At 36.2% G+C, this 23,710-nt stretch overlaps 1 protein-coding gene across 16 annotated transcripts in view; it reads left to right on the top strand.

The window, feature by feature from the left end:
• VPS13B (vacuolar protein sorting 13 homolog B) overlaps window positions 1-23,710 on the top strand; it is a 490,063-nt gene that overhangs the window by 228,253 nt on the left and 238,100 nt on the right. For all 16 annotated transcript variants that reach the window (XR_012672287.1, XM_075141361.1, XM_075141359.1 and 13 more), the window contains 2 exons: window positions 11,034-11,161; window positions 19,619-19,853. Coding sequence is in view for 15 of the 16 variants with exons in the window: in XM_075141361.1 (XP_074997462.1) it covers window positions 11,034-11,161; window positions 19,619-19,853 (363 nt within the window). In the remaining variant the exon portion in view is untranslated. The remainder of the gene's footprint in view (window positions 1-11,033; window positions 11,162-19,618; window positions 19,854-23,710) is intronic.

Below are 23,710 nucleotides of genomic sequence, written 5' to 3'. Positions count from 1 at the left end.
AATTACCCATTTATAAAAGTATGCATGTAGTTTTCAGAAGTAGCTTTGTACTTGAGTTTTGAAAATTAATGTCCCAATCTGGTACCTGCTCAGCTTGGTAGCCAGTTTTGATCTTCAGCCTTTGTTGTTATTCTTGAGTATTATCTTTTCTGCAGTAACGATCACACCAGAATAGTCTACTAAAAGAAAATGGTTCAAAGTCTATAAATGCCATGAATGTCAGTTTTGCTTTTGTTTTGGGTTTTGTGTGTATGAGTGCAGAAATGATAAAACAAAATGATAAATTATAAATAACGTCCTAAAAGCAAAAAAAGGATTTCTGTGCATCTCAACTTCTTTCACTTTTTAATTTGAAGTCAATATCAAGATGTGTTTTCAGTTACTTAGTACAACACACATTGCTGCAAAAATGAAAAGTTCATTTTTAGGTTTCATTTATGTTAGCTACCACTTACTTTACTTATTCAGTTTATCAAATAAGTTTAGCCTAAATGCTGGGGTTTTTTGTGATTAAGCAGATATTTGGCTTCTCTATAAAACAATTTTGTGGTATAGAGTTTGATACTGATAAATGAAAGGTGATAGTACTAATTCTCTCAAGAGATACCATTGACTAAGCATTTTCTTTTTTGAATTAGAAGCAGTCTTTTAAAGAAGAGATGACTAAATTTGGTTTCATTAATTCTCAACTGTTAAAAATCTGTTGAAAAAAGTTACTATTTTTTTAAGTGAAGCTACCTACATATAGCAGAGGCTCTGTTTTGTTTAAGACGTGTGCCTGACACTGCTGGTTTGAAGGCTAGCCTGTGTTTGAAAATGTCTACCTATTTGTTATACTCTGGAGATGAAATGCCAGGTGTAATATACCTAAAGTATTTGAGATTTACGTGCAAAAATGGGAAATAAAAATATAAAATGAACACCAAAGAGCAAAAGCCTTGTATACTTATGAAATTATTTAAAGGGATGCTATCTGTCTACTTCAGTAGATTTCTCTTAATTAAAGAAAAAAAGGAGAGCCATGTCACACTGCAGTGCCATACGGGCTTGTTCTCTGTATAGCCTCCTGAAACTTTATGCGATGTGAGAAGCTTTTCTTGTAAGTTCATCTTGTGCCCTGTTTGTCAGAATTGGCGTTGCACTGGAAGATTCAGGGGACGGTAAAAACTAACACATATGTCATGTCACAAAAAAAAAAAGTCTCTGCTGTGATTATAAAGCCACCAGTTACAGTGGTTAGAAGAGGTTGGATGGATGCCAGTGTGAAAGGTGGAATCTGATTCTCAGAGAAGTTTCAGTGGATCTTTTCTTTCACATTTTGTTTCTTTACAGGTATATAATGTGCTGGAATATGGTGAATGAGTGACTAGTTTATTAAATTAAAAATAGAGTGCCTGTGATTCTTCTCCTTTCTAATTTCTCTGGGTCCCTCACTCCCATAATTTTTCACTTTGTTTCCTTTCTTTTAATTTCACCTACTTTCTGTCTGAGTTTTTTTTCATTATTTGTCTCACCTTTTTAAACCAGGAATACCACACTGATTATAGGTCTAGGTCATATAATGCTAACTATGCTACAAAAGTATTCAGGTAAAAGGGGCAACGATTCTTGTAAGCCTCGTATTTCTTAATCATCAGGGTTCTAGCTACAGATGCCTTAAGTTGTCAGAAAACTGAGATTTCTACATTGATAAAACTGAGATTCCTACATTGATAGCAAGCACATACGCATAGTCTTTGCAGGTTGAAAGAGATTGTATCTTGAAATCATGCTATTCAGGTGGTGATTTTGAATTTATCTTTTTCAAGTCTAGGATGATCTCAGCAGTCGCTCCCTTGAGAACTGCTTAAACCAACCCTATGTATTAAATGAAAGCAGTTTGTAATCACAGCTGTAAAATGATTTAAAACATTGATCTTAAGTTCAGTTTATTAGTTAATGGCTGCTGAGACCTTGCCAAAAATGAAGCATGGGAAAAGAGCAAAACTACTATTTATATGATATCTGTCTGTGAAAATCCAAGGTTTCTGTTCTTAAGTCTCAAACTGTAGTTATTTATAAATCTCCTTAACCACAGAGACTTCAAAAACAGAGTAAGATAATAGAATATATGGTTTAAATTTTGTATGATGTGGCTGTGAACAAGCAAGGTGATAACGAAAGAATATTTAAAAAAAAGTAGTAAGTATTTACCTCAATTTCTCTATCCACCCACTTGTCTTCCCATTCTCAGCAATTCAGCAGTTCCCTGTTAGTTCAACGAAAAGTGATTTGTAGAGCTGTAGCTATACATAGAAGTATAGCTCTTATGTCTGGATAGTGGCAAAATGATTGCTATATGTGTGTATAAATATGTAATATATGCATAGCATATGTAGCATACCTATACAGGAAGATATGGGCTGCGGTAGATGGATAAGGCAGTCTTTGAAAGCTGTCCTGTGCACAGAATTGAATAATGATTGAAGTGAAAATGTCTGTTTTCACACATTCAAGATGGGTGCGCATTCGTTACTAAAATAACTTGTAGATTTCATTCATATTAAGTTATTAAATGATTATAATTATTTTCACTTTGAAAAATATAATAACATTTTCCATGTTTAAAAATGAAATTGGGTTTTTTACTGCCTCCTAGTGAGGTCTTTTTGTAGCCATTATATTGAAATTTAATTTTACCAACATCTATCGTGACATCCAACATTAGCTTGGAAGTAACTGTCATATCCCAGACACAAATTTGATGATGTCTTGTGAGGTGTAACCCAGTGACTATGGCATCTAATTTTTCAGTTATAGTAGAAAAGTAGCTTCACACATGCTGTTTAGTATGAGGAACGCTTTTAATGAAAGAAGCTACTTTAGAGAGGCTGAAAAGGTTATTGATTTTTTTTCTCACTCAGAATCCTGAAAGTTGACTCTTCTTATAGCCACAGGATATAAGAAGTTGGTAAGTGGAATTTAATCTATCATCTAAGAAGTCACGAACCTTTCAGCTGGAGTAAGCCCCATAGTCTCTTACAAAGGCACCTGAAAACTAAGTGCCCTGTCCCATAACTGAAAGTACACTTGTCACGTAAAATTTTGCTGATCCGTGTTACGCAACAGCCAGGTATTTGGTCATGGTACAGGGGGTGACTGCATTTCAGCCATGTCGTGAGTCTACATTAGAGCATATGACAGCAGGCAAGTGGTTTTCATCACAAGGTCTAGCGCCCGTGACCAGAGATCGCTCCTTTTTGTTGTCTGGTGGACAGATTGCAAGGGCATTTGCAAAAGAGAATTAAACAATGGTGTTTTTTGGACAGCTTTTTTCCATAGGCCAGGTTGATCAGATCCACAGGTTAGAGAGCACACTTATTTAATTCCACCACAATTTCAGTATTACCATGGAGTATCAGTCCCAAGTGCAAAGCTGAGAAGAGAATCCAGCATTGTTTCATTCTGCAGGAAGCGTGTATGCAGTGTGTAAGAGTATGTGCATATGGAGAGAAAGATAGAACAAGAAATCATTCCACGTTGGAAAAATCTCTTACTTGTGTTTCTGAAACATTGATATTTTGTTCTGTGGAACTATTGTTCTTACAGAGAAATAATTAAAGAGTTTTAAATTTCATAAGTGCTAAGTTACACCTAGTCTACTATTCATTTGTATTTCAAGCAGATGGAGGATGGTGTCATAACAAGAAAGTTCAAAACTCTGTCTTAGATGGCCTGTATATCCTCTGTCCTGTATAAATTGTCTCTAATTTCTGATGTCACTGATTTCTAATGACAGCGCTCCTGTTGCCAATTTCTACCTTCTTTACCCTGCTTATTTGTTTTCCCAGAGCTTGTAGAAACGCAGTATCTTTGAGATATTTATCCTGTCAAATTTGATTTATATTGATCAGCAAATGCAAATGGAATTAGACGACAAGCAAATGAGTTGCATGCATATGCATAGAGTATAGGATTGCATAAGCCTCCTTTCCATAGGAGACCAGGCAAAGAAAGATCCCCACTTTTCTTTTCAATCACTTCCTAACATTTGATAGTGTAGCTATAATAACACAGTTATAAGTTGGTCATTAGATACTTACTGTAACTGGAACATCTTGGTTGTTTTGGGAAGTGTTAGTAATTAGATTTTAAAAGCTTCACTCAAGTAATTCTTAAAATTCCTTCGAAGTATACATATGAAATATTTCTGAACCACTATTAAATACTTCTCCATAAAAGTGGAGAAAAGAGGAAGCTTTAAATGTAGACATATCTCTATTTTATTTAGACCAACTGATGCTGTGTTAGTGTTTTTATTTGAAGTTTCATCTTAAGTGAATAAACTTTCTGTTGAGTACAGTGTGGCAGAATATGACCTCTACTTAGAAAAACGGATGCAGTTACTGATTTTTTTTTTTTTCTAAAGTACAACTAGAATGCTGAACTAGATTCTTGCTAAAATGAGCTGTTGGAATGCAAAAAAATGGCAAATGTGAGAGAATTCTGGCTGGTGAGAAATCAATGGATTATCTGAAGTATTTGAATAAGTAGGTCACTATTTCTGCTCAATGAACTGAATGATTATCATGTATTCATGCCTGCTATGAAATGTATGACTGATGATTTATCTGGGAAGATGAATGAAATTAAATAGACGCTAAATAGGCAAAGTAAAATATAGGAATTTAAATCTGACACACATTTACCTACGGTGCCTGAAAATACGAGGATTTTTATATTTTTATAAATGGGGTTTAGTTCTTGGAAGGATTATTTAAAAGGAAGGTCTCCAGGCACAGATGATTTGTAGTAACTTTTAAAGGCTGGACAATCACATACCTATATGGAAAATGAATTATTGTGAGTTTTCATAGCTAGTAAAATGTTTGACTTTTGTGTTATGACGGCATGATTTCTTCAGTTCTGTGTGTGGATTTCAAAAACATTAGTAACACAAAGCCAAGGTAGTATATCAAACACACTTTCTGTATGGAGAAATTCAAAGTTGAGAGAGAAAGAATGGATGTTTATTTTTAGATTATATTTAAAAGACTAAAGAACTTGCAGTGTATTTTTAAAAAGGCAGAAAACGAGCCAGAATTCCTCCTACATTTACCAGAAAAGTTCTTGCAAATCCAAAGGCTGAAATTCTTACTTCATAGTATAAAATTTATTTGGAATGGTACGCGATATTGAGATAAATTCAGGCATGGACTTTAGATATGAATACATATATAACACATTTTTTTAATTGCTAATATAGTAGCTCAGTTTTGCCTGTGAAAGGCTGTTATTGATTTGTACAAAAGTGTCAGTCCTTTTTTATTTTTGTTCCCAGAACTAAGTAGGTATTTTTTGCCATAAATAGTGCAGCAATCATTAAGAATTTGGTGGGAGAAAACGCTGACCATAGCCATTCCCTAGCCAACCCCCACTTTCACAAAGAAAGATCCTTTTTGCTTGCACAACGACGTTAATATCACATTTGTCTTTGTTTACTGACATATGTTCACTCTAGGAAAAGGCATGTTGCGTAAAAAAATCAATAGCCTCTGTATTTTAACAGTTACTCTGCTACTAGCTCATTGAATGACCATTCTAATTTAGTCACTACACCTCTCTGCTGCCTTTTCTCTGGGCATAAAGGACTTGCACTGGCTAGTTGTCAGAGGCTGTGTCGCTCAATTATCATCTTGATTGATAAAAGTAGTGTATTAGCTGCACCGTTAGTAAAGTAGAATGCAAAAATGCTCAAAGTCCAGTAAAGAAATTATTTATGCAAAGACTATTCAGTATGTGGGCAAATATATTGCATATTTTTATAAGCTTAAAAGGACTTCCTGCTGTTATTTAAGTTAGTTAAGCACTGCTTTTATTCTCAAGCATCCTGATAAAGAGTGCAAACTTTTTTTACATACAGATCATCATAGTCCATCCTTAGGAAAAAAAAAACCTTAGTTACGTGAATAATTCAAATATCAGTCATCCAGGAATGGGGGTATAGGGAATAACTTCTCTTAAGATGCTGCAAAAATAAAATGTGAATATTTCTAAAACACTTCTGATGGATACTGATGGTTCAGAAAATATTGGTAAATACAGCTTTCAACTTCACCTAATGGTTTCAATGAGCCTGCTACTTGGATTAACTTTTTATTTTTAAATTGGATTGGGAAAAAATAGTACTTTAAGATGGAAAGTATTTTTAACAAGATATTCCCTTGTGGTTTTGCAATTTCTTGCATATGTATAATGTTTTAATATTAAATCATGGAACAAAATTATTATATGGAAATGCATTCTACTGAGAATGGAATTTGTTTCTTTGGACGTCATATATATATACATATACACGCACAAAAGTGTGAATAATTTGTAATGCCTTCATATATCTCTCTATATAGACATGCATCTCTATATATAGACATATATGATTAGTTCTGTTGTGTTGCAAATATAAAATATGTACACTTAAGAGGAAAATTGAAATGCAAACCTAAGGACAAACGAGCTTTTATATAACAAGTTTCACTGAGTTTTTACTTTTGCACAGTATTATACATAGAAACCAAAACTTGCTGGTTTACAGAAAAGAGCAAGTAAGTTTTAAATAGGTGGTGGGGTTTTTTTGAGGGGTGGAATAACTTTTGTTTTGTTTTACATATGAAGAAACCAATTAATCTTCCACAAAAAAAATCTGTAGGCCATTTAGATTTTTTCAGAGTTGTTTGAAGTTTGAATTTTCTCCTCCACTGCATTTTAATCTCATTTCTAATCCCTTAGACCCCTTGATCAGTTCCTTGATGGCTTGCATTTGTCGCAAACACCTTAGTATTTTTGGTTTTATTTCTGATAAATAGCCGTCTCTAATGCATGAAAATGTGAATAGGTATTAAGAAATCCCAATGAGTTCTTTGACACTATGCAGATTACTTCTAATTTAGCAGAGGAAAAATCTTTCCAGAAAGAGCCATGTAATAACAGTATGCTTTCCTTTGATTTCTTTTTTCTTTTAAATACTATTAATGTTCATGTGTCTTGCTGTAATGGCCTCTTGGTAACTATGATTAGTTTGTAATAGCTTAACTTTTCTCAGCTTAACTCAGTTCTGATGTGTGAGAAGCTATATGACAGATGATGTGATGTGGGAAGGAAAGCTTGCCCAGCTTGTTGACGTCATATGACAGATGCATTTTGAGTACAGTCATATGATGGGTTGGTGGAGAGGCTACCCTACTGCAGGCTGCTGCATGGGTGTCTGTTTGTGAACCTTGTCTTTCAGTAGGAGCTCTCTGAGCTTTTGGCAATCATTGAAAGTACGGGTTTGCCTGCAGCAGGATAACCTTTTCGATCGAGAGAGAGGCTGCTGCCCTCTTAATGCATGAGGTATCTGAAGCACACAGTGGGCTGGGAGAAATGAGTTGTCCTGTGCCAGAGGGATGAGACATGGTAGATCTGTACCACATACAAATTAGGAATAGGGTATTAGCATTGTATTTTATCTCCCTTTAGTTCAATTGCTAGCTCTAAGGAGAGAGAAGGAACTGAAAGCATGAGGCCAGTGGTGAATACAGATTATCAGTAGTCCTCAACCCAGCGGTGGAAAATCTCTGATCTGTGGTCTTTTCTGCTTTGATTTATTTCAGAGAATGTCCATTTGCCCAAAATCTTCACACTTCAAAAGTTTTATTTTCCCTTCCGTGTTCCTTAGATCACTGAATATTAATAGCACAGAATAGCACCATTTTCCCCAAAGATCTTTTTTATTTTTAAAACTTTTAAGTATTTTATGGATCAGACTTCTAAAGCAACCAGTTCCCAATAGGGTAAAAAACACACAGAAGGAGACATATGTCTATATAAGAAAGACAACTCTATCTAGAATTTATACCTATAAGTCTTGCTTAGTGGCATCTCCTATGAAGAGAGTACGTTTATGATTAATTTTGCAGGATTGCCGCTGGGAACTCCCTCTATACTTTAACCATAAATTGTGAAATGCATTATGAAAACTGCTGCCTCTGATAGCTCAATCCTGATTGATCTGATCAGTCCTTTTTTAAAAAGTCCCTTCATTACCAGTGTGTGTTCTGAAATTGATGGTGAGTGTGGCAGCCTCTGAGTGATTGATAGTTGATGGAAATAGTGTGGTGTATATTTTTACAAAAATACCAATTACACAATATGAGACTAGAGGATGAGAGTAGGAACATTTTATGTTCCTGTATGCTGGTTTTCTTAAAAATTCAACTTGTACAACCTGAAGCAGCCCTCCCTCCATTTTTTTACCCCGTCAGTTTCTAAGTGTTCCATACAAATAATATTTTCTATCTAGCTATTGCTGACTGGCTTCTGGCTTCAACACAAGGCTGATTACAGTGCCAGGAAATGTTCCTAGGTTTTCAGTTCAGTAGTAGCTGAGTAGCATAATTATTTTAGGAGATTAAATGACAGGCAGATGGAGCAGATCCAGTCTACATGTCTTCTATAGAGGACTAGCCAAACACACACGATAGCCACACCAGACTACTACAGTCTCTTAGCAACTGTCGTCTACTGATGGTCTTGCCTGATGGGGAATTAAGACATTGTTCTGTCCCAGCATCCTTTCAGACAAAACTCTGGGACTTACCAGTACAGGAAGAAAATGAACAGAGGACTTCTTTCGTCTTTTCTTTTCAGGAGTTACGTCTGTGCTTGTTTCTTCTTTCCACTCTGAAACACTTCTTATTACTTCTCTATTTTCCATGATTTCTGGTTGAATGGTTCCTTATCTGTTTGTTGGGTTTCAAGGCTTTCTTTTTTTTTGGTCTTTTGGTTGAGTATGGGGTATTACAGTGAAGCTTTTGTCTATCATGGATATTCCTGGAATTTGAATCAGCTTTGCAGGTTTGAATTGCACATATGTGGAGAGAAACAAGTGGTGCTTCGGCGAGCTAATTTTATTTTTAATTCACAGATAGTTGTTTCTGGCATTAGAAAGTTGATTCCCCTAACTGAGAGAGAATGAGCAGAGTGTGTGTTTCCCAGCGAACAAAACCTAGCTTTAGATCCCACGGACAAGGAATGCACTTCTTCAGAGATGTAGGATGTTGATATTCCCTGCTGATTGTGCTGTAGAATATATAGTTTCACATTGTATTTATCTGTCCATTCTGACCTGAAGCATTCCTACCTGTGAGATTTCCAGACTCTCACAGTGACTTTTTATACCGTTCTCACCCTTACCCACACTTGTATTCTGGAATTCTACGCTCCAGTAACTCTTTTAGTTTAATATTTCTTGATACTCAAGCTGTTCCTAATTCTTACCATGTAATACATGTAGTATAGGGCCTGACTACAGAGAAGATGGTGTGAACTGAGGTAGGGTAACAAGTTAAAGCAGAACAGCTATTCCTCACTGAATGTCTTTGTTTTAACTTAATCCATTTATAATGTGGACAGAATACTCACTGCATGGCATAAAAGTGTCCACATGAGAAAATACTATGAAATAGCTACTCCACGCTGCTTCTCTGTATGAACAATTTACTTGTTTGTCTCTCCAGCACAGCTGACAACAAACAATCCTGAAATATCACGCTTTTTACATTCTCATGATCCAATTTTTATTCTTTATCATTCTAATAGATCCATAATTGGAGCCGAGAATATCTGAGAGGACTAATTATACTGCAGCCATAAAAATTCTCTTTCACTCTTTTGACCACTTCTCTTTTTGAATCTTTTGATTCCCCATCAGTTTGATAAAGTTAATGCTTCTCTTTCTTTTCAGATCATTAAAAATACTATTTGTTGAAGGATTTTGTCTAGAATATTAATCAACTCTGGTCTTTTCTAGCCTTGATGGGAAAAATGTCACAAATTAATTCCTCAAGTGGCATTAACATCGCAGGCTCTTGGCAGAAATTCACCTCTCAGATGTTTCATTTTTAATTCCTTGCATGTTTCCTTGCATGATCAAAACTGACTGAAGACCCAGTGATGCATATCAAGGGGCATATACTTTTGCTCACCTTAGTTCAGTAGATAGCATAATTTTGTTTTAAGAATTTTTCTGTAGTTTGTATGCCACAGATTTCTCCTAGCTGTATAATTGGGAGACCACAAATTGTCACACTTGTGCTGATTTCAATTTAGTTTAAAATGAAGTCACGAAGACTTCGTAATTTATTCCTGCAGTTTTGTCAGCTCAACAACATGTAGGCCAAAACTGAAGCTGATAATAATTTGGTGGGTATCCCAAAACATAAGAAGGAGAATATTCTGTAAGAGATCAGAGGAGAAACTATGTACCACTCATATAGTCTTTAATGAATTTGTAGTTACTACTTGATCTCCTCACTAATCCTCTTTGGAAGTTCTACTATGCTCATATTCAATTAAATGCTTCTGTTATCTAAAAACTTTTCATATTCGTGTTATTAAATATCTAACAAATTAAGGAAATTTCTCTTTTTATTAGAAAACGTTGAATTTTGTGGAAATAATTTATACTTTAATACCTTTAAGCTTGACAAAGTAAGAAAATGGTTTAATTTGTATGCCTTTTTACATACAAATGTATGTTTTTGTAAGTTTTTGTTAAGTGAATTTTTCGAAGAAAACAAATCAAAGGCTGTAATTTAATATGGGCTGTCTTTCATTTCTTACAACGAGTTTAGAAAACCAAAACCTTTTTTAGATTACACTGGCAGCAATGTATGTGAAAACCTCTGGGATTGCTATTCCGTCACCAAATAAGTTATCACACTTCGAAAACTGTCTTAATTTGCCTACGTCAAGCATTCTTCATAATATTTTCTTAGCAGTTCACGTTAAAAAGGTTTAAGCTTTTCATTTCATTGCATTTCTCACCAGGCTTAACTGATACAGTTGTATTGCCAAGTTTAAAACTAATAATAGACACAGTATTATTATGTACGTAGTGAGATATAGTGAGAGAAATCTTTTAGAGTTTAAAATAAGTAATCTTTTTCTTTGCTACCAGTAAGTATATTACTTAGTTATATATTCCTTGTGTAACTGAGTTTTGTTGTTTGCGTTAGAATCTCGTCCTTTGTCACTTCCTGTGAAAACCATGCTGAATGCATCTGAAAGCTGCAGAAGTCCTGAAGAAAGAATGAAGGAATTTATTGGAATAGTGTGGAATGCAGTTAAGCGCCTTACACTTCAGGTAAGATGAAAAGGAAGTAGAAAAAAACCTATGTCTTTCCAAACTTTATGATACTTTTTATGCATCCTAGTGCTTTTTATTAGAGGGTTTTTAAAGGAGCTCCCAAGTTTTATTGTCTTACTTCAGTAGTTTCAAAGTCTTAGAGAATGAAAAATAAAATATAGATTTTTGGTAAATTAAGCAAAGAATGCTTTGGTTTTAGAATATTAGTTTTCAAAATTAGTTTTTTAGATCTAAGGGGAAGATCCTTAAAAAAATTATATGAAGAAAAATGCTTGTCACACTTTTCTGTATTATAAACATAGCTATACACCTTTTTGTCCATAGTTAGATTTGCAGAATACCTTCCTTTCTAAAAATATTTGAGGAAAGTGTGTATGATAAATACTTTCTTGGGGTGTACGATACAATATGGTGTTATACAGTGATGGCTCATAAAGGACAAATAGATGACCACTCAGATTAAACCATTTCATCCTAGACTGCTCTAGATTGTGATCACTGATCAGTAAAGGCAGAGTTTTTATATAGCAGTATACATGCATACTAAACACAAAAAAGGCCATGTTAAAAGTCCAGTGTTAGGTTGCATGATCAAATACTAGATGGCTTAGAAATGCTAGAATTAGGACTCTGTTCTTCCAAGTATATATCAAGTGCCTGCTTAGAAATTACCCTACTTAGAATTATTATAATCTGTGCCTTTTGAACAGTACATTCTATGAGATTGGTATTTTATGGTACACCAGCATATAGTAGCAAATCTCTTTTTGTGTTAAAATAAAATTAAAAAAAAATACACACACCCCCATTTCTGACAGAAAGTAATTGTTGAATGCCTATTCCTTCTTCCTACCAAGAAATATATTTATTTATATACAGGCTCATCCCAGAACCTGTGTGTGTTTTACTTCTCTTTCTTGCAGAAAATACTTTGGGTTGAAAATATTAGAAAGTTTGAAAGTTTAAGTTTTACTTGAGCAAGAACTTCAGACTTGTGACTTGATTGCAGAACATACTGAAGTTGAGGATACGCTTTCTATTAACTTTTTTTAGTTTTCAGCCAGCTCTTTCATCATTATTTCATGAGTATTTTGCTTGTTTTCCTTTTTTTCTTAATGTTGTCTCCACTGGAGATTGAAATGGCTAGGTAAGCGGAGTCAAGAGAGATAAGTTGTAAGCTGTTTGAAGGAAGCAGTGTATTTTTGTTATGTATCTGGGTGGTACCTAGCACAATGAGACTGCCTATATAAATGAGGCTTACAGTTTGAGTGATAGTAAAAGTAATAGTATAATAATGAGGATGATGAAGAGCTGGATCCTTTATGAATGGGGAAAATTGAATCAGGACTAAAATATTCTGCTCATACATTTTTCAAGGTACGCTTTGTTACATGAGCAACCAGCAAAGTGAATTTGTTGAGATACTGACCAGCTAAAAATGAAGTTTGCCTGTTACCAAATAGGGAAAAAAAAAAAAAGGTTGTGTTCAAACTAGTGGGTTTTTTTGTGGAGATGAAAGCTGATGACAGTGATAGGCACATGTTTTCTCAGAGAGTAATTTGTAAATATGTTGCTGCTCTGACATAATACACTCACGGATTAGAGCTAACTAGAGCTACTAGCAGAGGTTTTTTTGTATTAGATACTCTTTCTGGTGTTTGAGGTTCTAGATTTATTTACTTTTTACAGGTTTTTTTAGTAAGGTACTCATGCTTTCAGTTTTCATCATGAATGTGAAATTATAGTTTTAGCTTTTATCTCTGTAAAACTTAAATTGCCCTATGAATTCATACAACAGCTTACACAGTTCTGATATGTTTCATCCTTATGCTTTGATTATACTTGGTAAAGTGTATGCTGATATCTTGCCAGAAGGACATTACATGTTACCAGTGAAAAGTTTCAACAGACTCAAAGGAAACACCACAGGAAAAGTCCAAGAACGTGCTTCCAAACAAATATGCAGTAATCCTGCTTAGTGAAATATGAAGGATTTATAGATATGTTTGCCGTTCTTTTTATTATTGCTAGTACTCTCTATGACTATTTTATTTAAATACATTTTTCAAGACACAAATGCATATATATAGCTTTTTTCCTTCAATATCAGCCTAAATGGGAAAGCTGAAATTTGTGCAAGGCAATGTGTAGAGGATAAGAAGATAAGGGTTATGACTCTGTTTTTCAGTTTAAGTACAGTATGATATATTTATTTTATTAAACACATAAATATATTTACATGTTAAATTCATACAGATTTCTGTATTTTGGCATTATCATTTGACACGAAAAAGGCAAATTTCTAGAATATTTTGTCTGGTTAAATGCTGGAGCACTTAGACTCTAAGGTTTTTTCTGAAGTTATTTTCATGTTCCTGGATCTTTCATTAACATGATTGTAGAACAGAGAAGTCTGTAGTTGTCGTCAGATAAAACAGAACTTCATAAATTAAAATCATCAAAGGATTATTCTTTTAGTGGAAGTTTGAGTAAGTAAATGTGTTTGGAACCAAAGTAACTGGAAAGTTTATTTTGGATCCAAAGCTGGTACTTGCTTAGCCCTAGCCCTGGCTTGCTCATGATAGAATATTACATGAAGATTTTGTGCATTGGAGTTGTGGTAAGCTATTAGTATTTAAGTGAAAAGACTTTCATACTTAACTGTAAAAAGTTGTTTTTATTATTTAGTTGTTGTAGGATTTTATATGCAGCCTTGAAGTCTTTTTGGCAGTTACACTGTGTAGGAGGGTAATACTCACTTTTCACGTGTTCTTCATACTAATAGTTGCTAAAATTGTGGCGCAGTATAAACACAATTATTTTTAATTGGTTGTTAATGCTGAATTCCAGTGAGAATAATGAAGGATCTGTATTAAAAGCAAATGAATTAATGAGTAATGTTGCAATGAATGCCAACTAAATAAGAGTGTAATTATTACATATAAAACTTCACCAGATATTCCACATGCCTTTAAATATCCCTGAAATTATTTGAAAAAATGAGTCTGTTTCCTGAAATTATTGAAAATAATATTTTCTTTAAAGCATATAACTTGTACAAAATTTCAGTCAAAGCGAAACATTGATTGAAAGAACAGAAATGTAAGGATGAGATTGATAAAGTTCCTGTTCTTTGAACAGTGGCCTTTATTCACGGGTCGGGAAGAGATTCTGTGACTTGTAACTTAGCAGTTACAACTTTCAGCAGTTATGAGATAGGATGATTTCTTAAGCTGGTTATTTACCACAAACTGACAAAAAATGAAATCTTCCATAACTGAATAAAGACTTTTTAAAATCTAACTTTCTTAGAAAAGAATAGGAATACTGTGTAGTGCTAAGACATTGTGTTTTAAGTGGTCAAAGAAAATGCAGCTGGTCCTTATACTCATTTGTATGTACAGGTAGCCTGTTCTCTTAGTTCTCTTACTCATGTGCTCTGCTTTCCATTTATATAATTTTTACTTTTTGTCTAACTTCAAAACAATTTCTGGCCTGCCTTTTTAAATTCTAACAAACAGTGCGTGTCTGGCTCAACTGCAGATGGTCTAATTGGACAGAGCTAATTTAAATGTCAGAGGCTGAGGTATGGTCTTATAATAATGACTGCAACAGAACCCCTACATAAGATGTGTAACAGTGGTTCTTTGCAGCTTTGGGACTCATTGCGAGATTATATTCTGTATCTGAAAATCCCAGAAAAACACATTAGCCTTTTTGACGAGAGCATATGATGGATAATGATTAATGTGCAGAGAGGCCACTTCCTAGAAGACACCTTTATGTGAGTGTCACCTTGTGGGTCATCTTCAATGCCTCTAATTGGTTTATATAGCTATAAAATGTGGGTTAGGGAAGGGAATCTCCTTATGGTATTGCTATCACGAAAGGCTGTAAAGACTCTTCTACAATCTGTCCCTCTTCATTGCACTTGTGCAGGATAACTATGGCATGTCACTTGTTTTGTTTCATTCCCTCCCACCCACCCTCCTCACTTACTGCAGAAGAATTAGGTCTTCCTATATATTTCACTGTTCTCTCTATCAAGCAATATTCTCTTTTTATAAAATATGAATTAAAAATACTCCATTTATTCCAGTAACTTAATACTTTCCTTATTATACAACAGAGATCTTAAAGTCATTGCACTTTTTTAGGCTTATATATTAGTAAAAGCTTAGAGCAATATGCTTTGCGTAACTTTTTAAAAGTAGAAGGGAAAATAGTGCTTACTTCATTGGTTTATCATTAGCGTACGTTACTTAGCATGTATAGGCCTTGACATAATAGAAATGAAAATAGGGGGTGATTCTGTTTCAAGAATTTGTAATAATTCCTTCTCTTTAACACATGAATGTGTTCAGTATTGGCAAAAGAACACGTTGCTACCAAAACTGAAATAAGATCCTTGAAACAGAAAGGATGTTGCCATGGAAAAATGAAGTAACACTCAGTGCAGCTGCAAAGCATTAATGAATAGGATATTTTTTTAAAAGATCATTTGTGTTTGGTGTGGCTTGGAGGGTCCCAACCAGATGGTTTCCATGAACAGGATCTGACCCCCAGCTTGAGGACTTCTTACTGGCAGATTACTTCATTTTCTTTCCCTTGGATTGTCAGATCCTTACATTAATGCAAGATTTACTGCTGCAGGTTTATATTCAGTTACATAAATCAGTCACATTTTTACATTAAATTCACAATTTTAGACACACAGTTTAACAGTTATTTTAAAAGTGTAAAAAGATTTATATGATAGCTTTAATATATGCTATTGATGTAGTTTAATTTTAAGATATTTGGATTACATGTATTTTAAAGCACTTTCCGATTGGTGAAGCAATCTGTAGCACACATTCCCACTTTTGTCCAACATATGATGCTATCATTTTAGGTGCACTCTTCCATTCCTTCACTGGAACTTGTTATTAGACAGATCACCAGATTCTGTCAGATAAATGTACAGATTCCACTGAAGTTGAGAGTTGTGCGTAAGCAGAATCTGCCTCTGAGAAGTTCAACAGGTGCAATTCAGTTTTGCACTTCTTGGGCCCTTGTGCATCCAAGTTAGCAATTTCTTATGTAATTATAATAATTGCATGATTTGCCCTAAAATGTGGAATTTTGCCATATGTTCATTGTGTTGGCCTTTGAAATCCTACAATAATGTTTTGCAAAATCCATTTATTCATTAAAACTTTTATTAAAACTTTAAATGAAACCCAAGCAAGCAAACCATATCTGTAAGCAAATCTGTAATATTACGTATGGAGGGCCTGATGCCATCATGTAAACCCCACCAAAACTCCCATTCAGCTGTTTGAAAATGAATGGCAAAGTAATACCTATGTAAACAGGAATTTCCCTGAGGCATTTGAAGGAGTGAAACTGTTGTCATTCCAGTTCAATATTCTTGATACGGCAAAGTAAAATAAAACAAAATGATCTGAAGAACTTGTCTTCAGTACAAAGCTGTACTGAACTGAAAATTAAGTGTAAAAACTCTACTGAGTATTGAGATCTCTTCTCAAGAGTACTTTGTAAAACATCTCCAGTAGATCCTGCTGCTGGTAATGTGATGAAGTATAGTATCTCTCCAAGTTGGTGGAATTTTTGGATTATTATTACCACATGGTTTGTATATCCAGGCAGCATTTGATGTTAATCATCATGGATATATATATATGAAGAATGGATGATTTGTTATAAACTGTTTACTCAGCAAATGCACTGATAAAACAAAAGTTATACTGATCATAAGTTCTTTTGTTATCTATTTATCATTATCCCACAATGGCTTGACCTGCAACCTATTACTAATAGACCAGAAAACGATGTAACGTCACAGTAAAAATCTTTTCAAATTGACACAATGAAACTAATGTACCAGTTTAAAAAAAAATCCAAATCTGTTACATCTGTAACAATACACTGTTGCTTTTCATCCAGTATAAATAAAGTACACTCTGGAACCTTGGATCAATAAACTACTTATCAAAGATGTAATTAACTTCATTTTACAACTCAAACAGTTCTAAAACTAGAAACAAACACAGACTTCATGTAACAAGGTATTTATTTTTGCAAAATTCTACTTATATTTTTCTGCAGTGAATTCTTGTCAGTTTGTCTAAGCAAAAGGGTACAAAAATGCTGAAATAAAGATGAATATCTGTGTTCTCCTCACTAGGCTGGCAAAGTACTTATGGTGCTGAGGAATTCCAGCTCTATTGCAAATCACTGTTGTGGTCTTGAGGGACTATTAGCCTTCAGGGGAGGGTACGGAGTACAAACCTTGGTTATCAGTTTTAAACTGTGATGTCTTTAATGATGTTAAATTGAAATACTCTGTTATGTAACTTTACAGCAAACAAATGTTGTTTTATCACAGCTACAAATAACATCTTATGTCCAACATTTTGTACACTAGACTTTTCCAAACCATGTGAAGAAATGAACTGAATCATGGTTTGTGCTCGCTTAACAAAGTGTTCAAGTGTGCAGGATGTTAGGGCTACTTGGTATCCAGGTGCAGAATATTACTCATAGGAGCAAAGGCAAACTAACAGTCTGCAGCTTACACCGCCTCTAAGTTAACAAGTAGTGATGAGTTCAGTTCTTAGTTTGGGCTCATTCAGCCTTGCTAGAAGCTCATAAGGAGATGGCAGAATGGTCAGAAATGTTTCAGGGTAACAGCATTGCTTGAAAATAAAGAAAAAAAAAGTGCTATTTCATATATAAATCCATATAAATCATATCACATATAAATCCAGTTGGCGGCCGGTCACGAGCGGTGTTCCCCAGGGCTCAGTGCTGGGGCCGGTCCTGTTCAATATCTTTATTAATGATCTGGACGAGGGGATCGAGTGCTCCCTCAGTAAGTTTGCAGACAACACCAAGTTGGGCGGGAGTGTTGATCTGCTGGAGGGTAGGAAGGCTCTGCAGAGGGACCTGGACAGGCTGGATCGATGGGCCAAGGCCAACTGTATGAGGTTCAACAAGGCCAAGTGCCGGGTCCTGCACTTCGGCCACAACAACCCCAGGCAATGCTACAGGCTTGGGAAAGAGTGGCTGGAAAGCTGCCCAGAGGAAAAGGACCTGGGGGTGCTGATTGACAGCCGGCTGAACATGAGCCGGCAGTGTGCTCAGGTGGCCAAGAAGGCCAACGGCATCCTGGCCTGTATCAGAAATAGTGTGGCCAGCAGGAGTAGGGAGGTGATCGTGCCCCTGTACTCAGCACTGGTGAGGCCGCACCTCGAATCCTGTGTTCAGTTTTGGGCCCCTCACTACAAGAAGGACATGGAGGTGCTGGAGCGTGTCCAGAGAAGGGCAACGAAGCTGGTGAAGGGCCTGGAGCACAAGTCTTATGAGGAGCGGCTGAGGGAACTGGGGTTGTTTAGTCTGGAGAAGAGGAGGCTGAGGGGAGACCTCATCGCGCTCTACAACTACCTGAAAGGAGGTTGTAGCGAGGTGGGTGTTGGTCTCTTCTGCCAAGTAACTAGCGATAGGACAAGAGGAAATGGCCTCAAGTTGCACCAAGGGAGGTTTAGATTGAACATTAGGAGAAATTTCTTTACTGAAAGAGTGGTCAGGCCTTGGAACAGGCTGCCCAGGGAAGTGGTGGAGTCACCATCCCTGGAGGTATTTAAAAGACGTGTAGATGAGGCCCTTAGGGACATGGTGTAGTGGGCATGGTGGTGTTGGGTTGACGGTTGGACACGATGATCTTAGAGGTCTTTTCCAACCTGTATGATTCTATGATTCTATGATTCTATATGAAACCATATGCACGACTTCTGAATTGCAATGAAAACAGGACAAAAGCTGTATAAACTTTGTGAACTTTATTCATTTCTCTTTCTCTTTTTGTATGTATGCACCTATCCATTTGTTTTAAAGTCAGTTTTTCACTAAAGTTTATATTTTTCCTAGTTTATCTGATGATTAACCTTTTTGTACGTGTTCCTTACTCTTGACTACAAAGCAAAGACAGAATTTTCCCTGAAATAGGTCTTTCTAGAAAGTAACAGCATATAAAATGTTGGTTAGTTCTAGAGGCTTAGCTATTGCTAACAAAAGCTAATGAACTGCAAAAAGAGGGCTTTCTCAGCTTTACTGTGAGAACGTTTTCTGACTCAATTATGCTTCTTGTAAAAAGCTGTTGAAACGTAGATAGATGTGTGTTCGGTTTATATGCAACACCTTTCTGATCAAATTTACAGACCAAAATCACACTTTTTCTTCCCTCCTCTCCCATAATTGTAATTTACAAGAATATATTATTTTCCAACATTTTGTGTCATCTTTCCTCTTAATTCAACTAAAAGCTAAGACTATTTTCAATCAACTGTGATGGATGAGTAACTTGAGATTTTGTACCAAGATGAATACTCCACATCGGGGAAAAAATGGTAATCCGCTTCTGAAAAATCTTTCTTGGCTTTGTTTTTTCAGCTTGAAGTGCAATCATGTTGTGTATTCCTTCCGAATGACAGCCTGCCTTCCCCAAGTACTATTGTGTCGGGTGACATTCCTGGAACTGTGCGAAGCTGGTACCATGGGCAGGCCAGTATGCCTGGCACACTTGTCGTCTGCTTGCCCCAGATAAAGATTATGAGTGCCGGACACAAACACATGGAACCATTGCAGGAAATCCCATTTGTTGTGCTGAGACCCATCCTGGAAGAAGGTAGTGTGATAAACTCAAAAAAGCTTACTCTTTAATTTCCATTTTTAACTGTTATGAAAATTATCTTCATTTTATTTTGAAAACTTCTGATGATGTGCTGCTTTTTTAGCATTATGTTATGTATTATTGATGGTTAGAAATACTAATGACAAGGTTTGCCCCATGGAGATCGAAGTGAAACTCATCATCAAAGAGCTAGTTCTGTGATACGTTTTGTATGTTTGGTGAAGCCAAAAGAATTCAGAAGTGCAATTTTTACCATCATTGGTTTTGTCATTCGAGTTACTGTGTAGCCACAAACAGTCGGTTTGACACAACAGGAGGGAGCAGTGAGTTGTGAATTCCAAGGCAGAATGGAGGCAGGTTAGGAAAAACTTCTCAAGCCACCTTTTGCTGGGGGGAAAAAAAAAAAAAAAAAAAGTCTTGGATCTAACATTCAGATTGGACATTAGGAAAAGGTTCTTCACTGAGAGGGTGGTTGGTCACTGGAACAGGCTCCCCAGGGAAGTGGTCACGGCACCAATCCTGTCAGAGTTCAAGGAGCGTCTGGATGACGCTCTTAGTCATATGGTTTAGTTTTAGGTAGTCCTGCAAGGAGCAGGGAGTTGGACTTGATGATGTTTATGGGTCCCTTCCAACTTGAGATATTCTATGATTCAATGTAAGACGAGAAAAGAAATTCATAAATATAGCAGACTAGCAAAAGAAAAGAATGAGACTTTATGGTCATCATGATAGGCAATAATTGTGTTCTGTTTTGTGTCTATAGGGCTTGTAGCAAGCTTTTTGTAGAGATTTGAAGAAAAAGATTGAGAAGGTTTGTACGAGTGTTTATGGGGGGATGCTCTTGTGCATAGGCTAAGGATGAGAAAAAGTACCGTCGTTCTTATTTGAAAAGCTAATATTTGATAGAGTTTGAGTTGTAGACCAATTTGAAGGAATAATCACCTTTTAATATTCTGCAACTGATTGAGAAATGAAAGAAGGGGATAAGCTGTAAAGGACCTAGCAAGTGAAAACAAGCTGCTTATGTTCAATACGATTTTTTAAAAAATAGAGCGCTTAGAAATGATCAAAGTAAATGGATTTGCAGCAGTATTCTGAAGGAATATTGATGTAAAAATCTTGATCTATATTTTCATATTCGTATGAAAAATTGTTTATTGGAAATAGGTGAGGCAAGTATCCCTAACAGTCTTGAGTCTTGGGGTTTGGGTTTATTTTAATGGCATCCATGAGATCTAGCCTTACAACCGAGTTTAAATTCCATGGAAATGCCAGTTGTTGTGGTTTAACCCCAGCAGGCAGCTCAGCCCCACACAGCCACTCGCTCACTCCCCCTTAGCGGGATGGGGAGAGAATTGGAAGAGTAAAAGTGAGAAAACTCATGGATTGAGATAAAGACAGTTTAATAGGTAAAAGCTGCATGCGCAAGCAAAGCAAAATAGGGAATTAATTCGCTACTTCCCACCAGCAGGCAGGTGTTCAGCCATTTCCAGGAAAGCAGGGCTCCATCACACAGAACAGTTACTTGGGAAGACATATGCCATAACTCCGAATGTCCTGCCCCTTCCTCCTTTCCCCAGCTTTTATTGCTGAGCACGACGTATATGGTATGGGATATCCCTTTAGTCATTTAGGGTCAACTGTCCCAGCTGTGTCCCCTAAACTTCTGGTGCTCCCCCAGCCTACTTGCTGGTGGGGCAGAGTGAGAAGCAGAAAACACCTTGACACTATGCAAACACTGTGCAATAACTAAAACATACCCATGTTATCAACAATTTTCATCACAAATCCAAAACATAGCACCATACCAGTGTCCCGATCCGATGTCGGGAATGTCCCGATCCGAAGTTGGGGGAGGTTTCGATATGATCCCAAGAGCGAGATTAAGATACAAAACGAGATCAAATGCCGTATACCCAAACCAGCAACTTTTAATATCAAAAGTAGAAAATTAGTAGCGATAGGATAGAATAGAGTAAAAAGACAGAAGTCAAGCAGGCATTCAGGATAGATTTGCAAGAATAGTCCGCACCATGGATCCGTGGCGTCCCGGGGGTCCAAGTCTCTCGGTGTTCTGGCGGTGGGCGGTCGCTCCGGGGTCCGCGGTGTTTCGGCGGGGTCGGCAATCGCACTGGGGTCCTCTTGGCAGTCCCTTTTATTCTCGTTCGAGGCCTGCAGTTTCCATGGCAACGACATGTCTCTGCATTCCTGAGTCTTGACTGTCCAAGCACGTGCCAGCCGGAGATCTTTCACACCTTACTAGCCAGAGATCTCTGTGGCCTTGCAGCCATTCTTATCATATTCAGCAGCCAAAGGAATCCTTGCCCAGATCTTTCACGCCTTGCAGCTGATCTTATCATATTCAGCAACCAAAGGAACCCTCGCTCAGATAAGCAGTCTTTGAGACAAAAGTTCTATAATTCAGTCTTTCACAACCAGCTACTATGAAGATAATGAAGTCTATCCCAGCCAAAACCAATACATTGGTGTACAGTTAGTTCATTATTGTATTCTTGAACTATATTATTTTATTGCCAAGTAACTAGCGATAGGACGAGAGGAAGTGGCCTCAAGTTGTGCCAAGGGAGGTTTAGGCTGGACATTAGGAGAAATTTCTTTACTGAAAGAGTGGTCAGGCCTTGGAACAGGCTGCCCAGGGAAGTGGTGGAGTCACCATCCCTGGAAGTATTTAAAAGACGTGTAGATGAGGCCCTTAGGGACATGGTTTAGTGGGCATGGTGGTGTTGGGTTGATGGTTGGACTCGATGATCTTAGAGGTCTTTTCCAACCTCTTTAGAGGTCTTTTCCAACCTTAATAATTCTATGATTCTATGATTCTATTTGGAAAGAATTGTTGTTGTTTTGTGTATTTGTTCTAAGATGAAGAGAGGGAGATGCAGCAATTGTTCCATTGCTTTTGTGACAGCATTTTCTGGGAAAATTATTCTGTTTTCTGCATACTTATTGTTGAAACATAAACAATTATAAAGGGTATGCTATGAAAAATTAAGTCAAAAGCAGATTCAAGAGCTACTTCTGCTCCTGCTATCTGAAATTTGTTTGGATTTATAACAGTGTTTTCCCTCTCCCTTTGTTCTGCCACTTATATTGTACCCTTCTCCTCCTTCCTGTATTTTACCTTAACACACAGCAACAAAAATAAAATTGTAGTTTTTAATACTGAAAGTCATATTAGAGATGCTGCCAACTGAAAAGAAAAAAAAAAAGGAAAGAAAAAAAGAGAGAGAGAGAGAAAGGTATATGTGTTTTTCCTAATAACTTTCAGTAGGAGTGATCTAATTTGCTAATCGTAGTGACAGATAAAAGATAAATAATTTTACCCAAAGTCTTTTGTTTGTTTTAAACTGATGATGTAATTTAAACCATTTATAAAAGTAAGAAATCATTTGAATTTTGTCAAACCCAGATTTGAAGGAAAGATCCCAGTGAGAGAAAAGAATCCCCCCTGGTTGGGATAAAGCCTATGGTAAGGAATTTATCTGTGTGTGGCTTTGTGCTCTGGGAATAATGCCAAACAGAAGTTCTCACAATCTTGATATTTTTGATTTTCTAATGGAGCTGTTGCCTTCTCCCATGCCAGAACTCCCCCTTAAACAGACTATTAAAAAGTTTTTTCAAAGCTTTTAAGTCACCTTCTTTGTTTCTTCCCATGTAAAGGTACATAATTTTTATGGACTTTTATTGGGAGAGTCTGTTAATTTCCATTCTATTTTTGAAAAAGACTTCAGGGACATACCGTCATTCTTCAAACATGTTACCATCTCTCTCAAATTATATTCATTCAACCTTGCTTTTCCTGGAAACTACTTTTTGAATCATTCCTTCTTTTA

Source organism: Calonectris borealis, chromosome 2 (genome assembly GCF_964195595.1).
Source record: "Calonectris borealis chromosome 2, bCalBor7.hap1.2, whole genome shotgun sequence".
NCBI lineage: Eukaryota > Metazoa > Chordata > Aves > Procellariiformes > Procellariidae > Calonectris > Calonectris borealis.
This window is presented reverse-complemented; position numbering and strand designations above follow the sequence as displayed.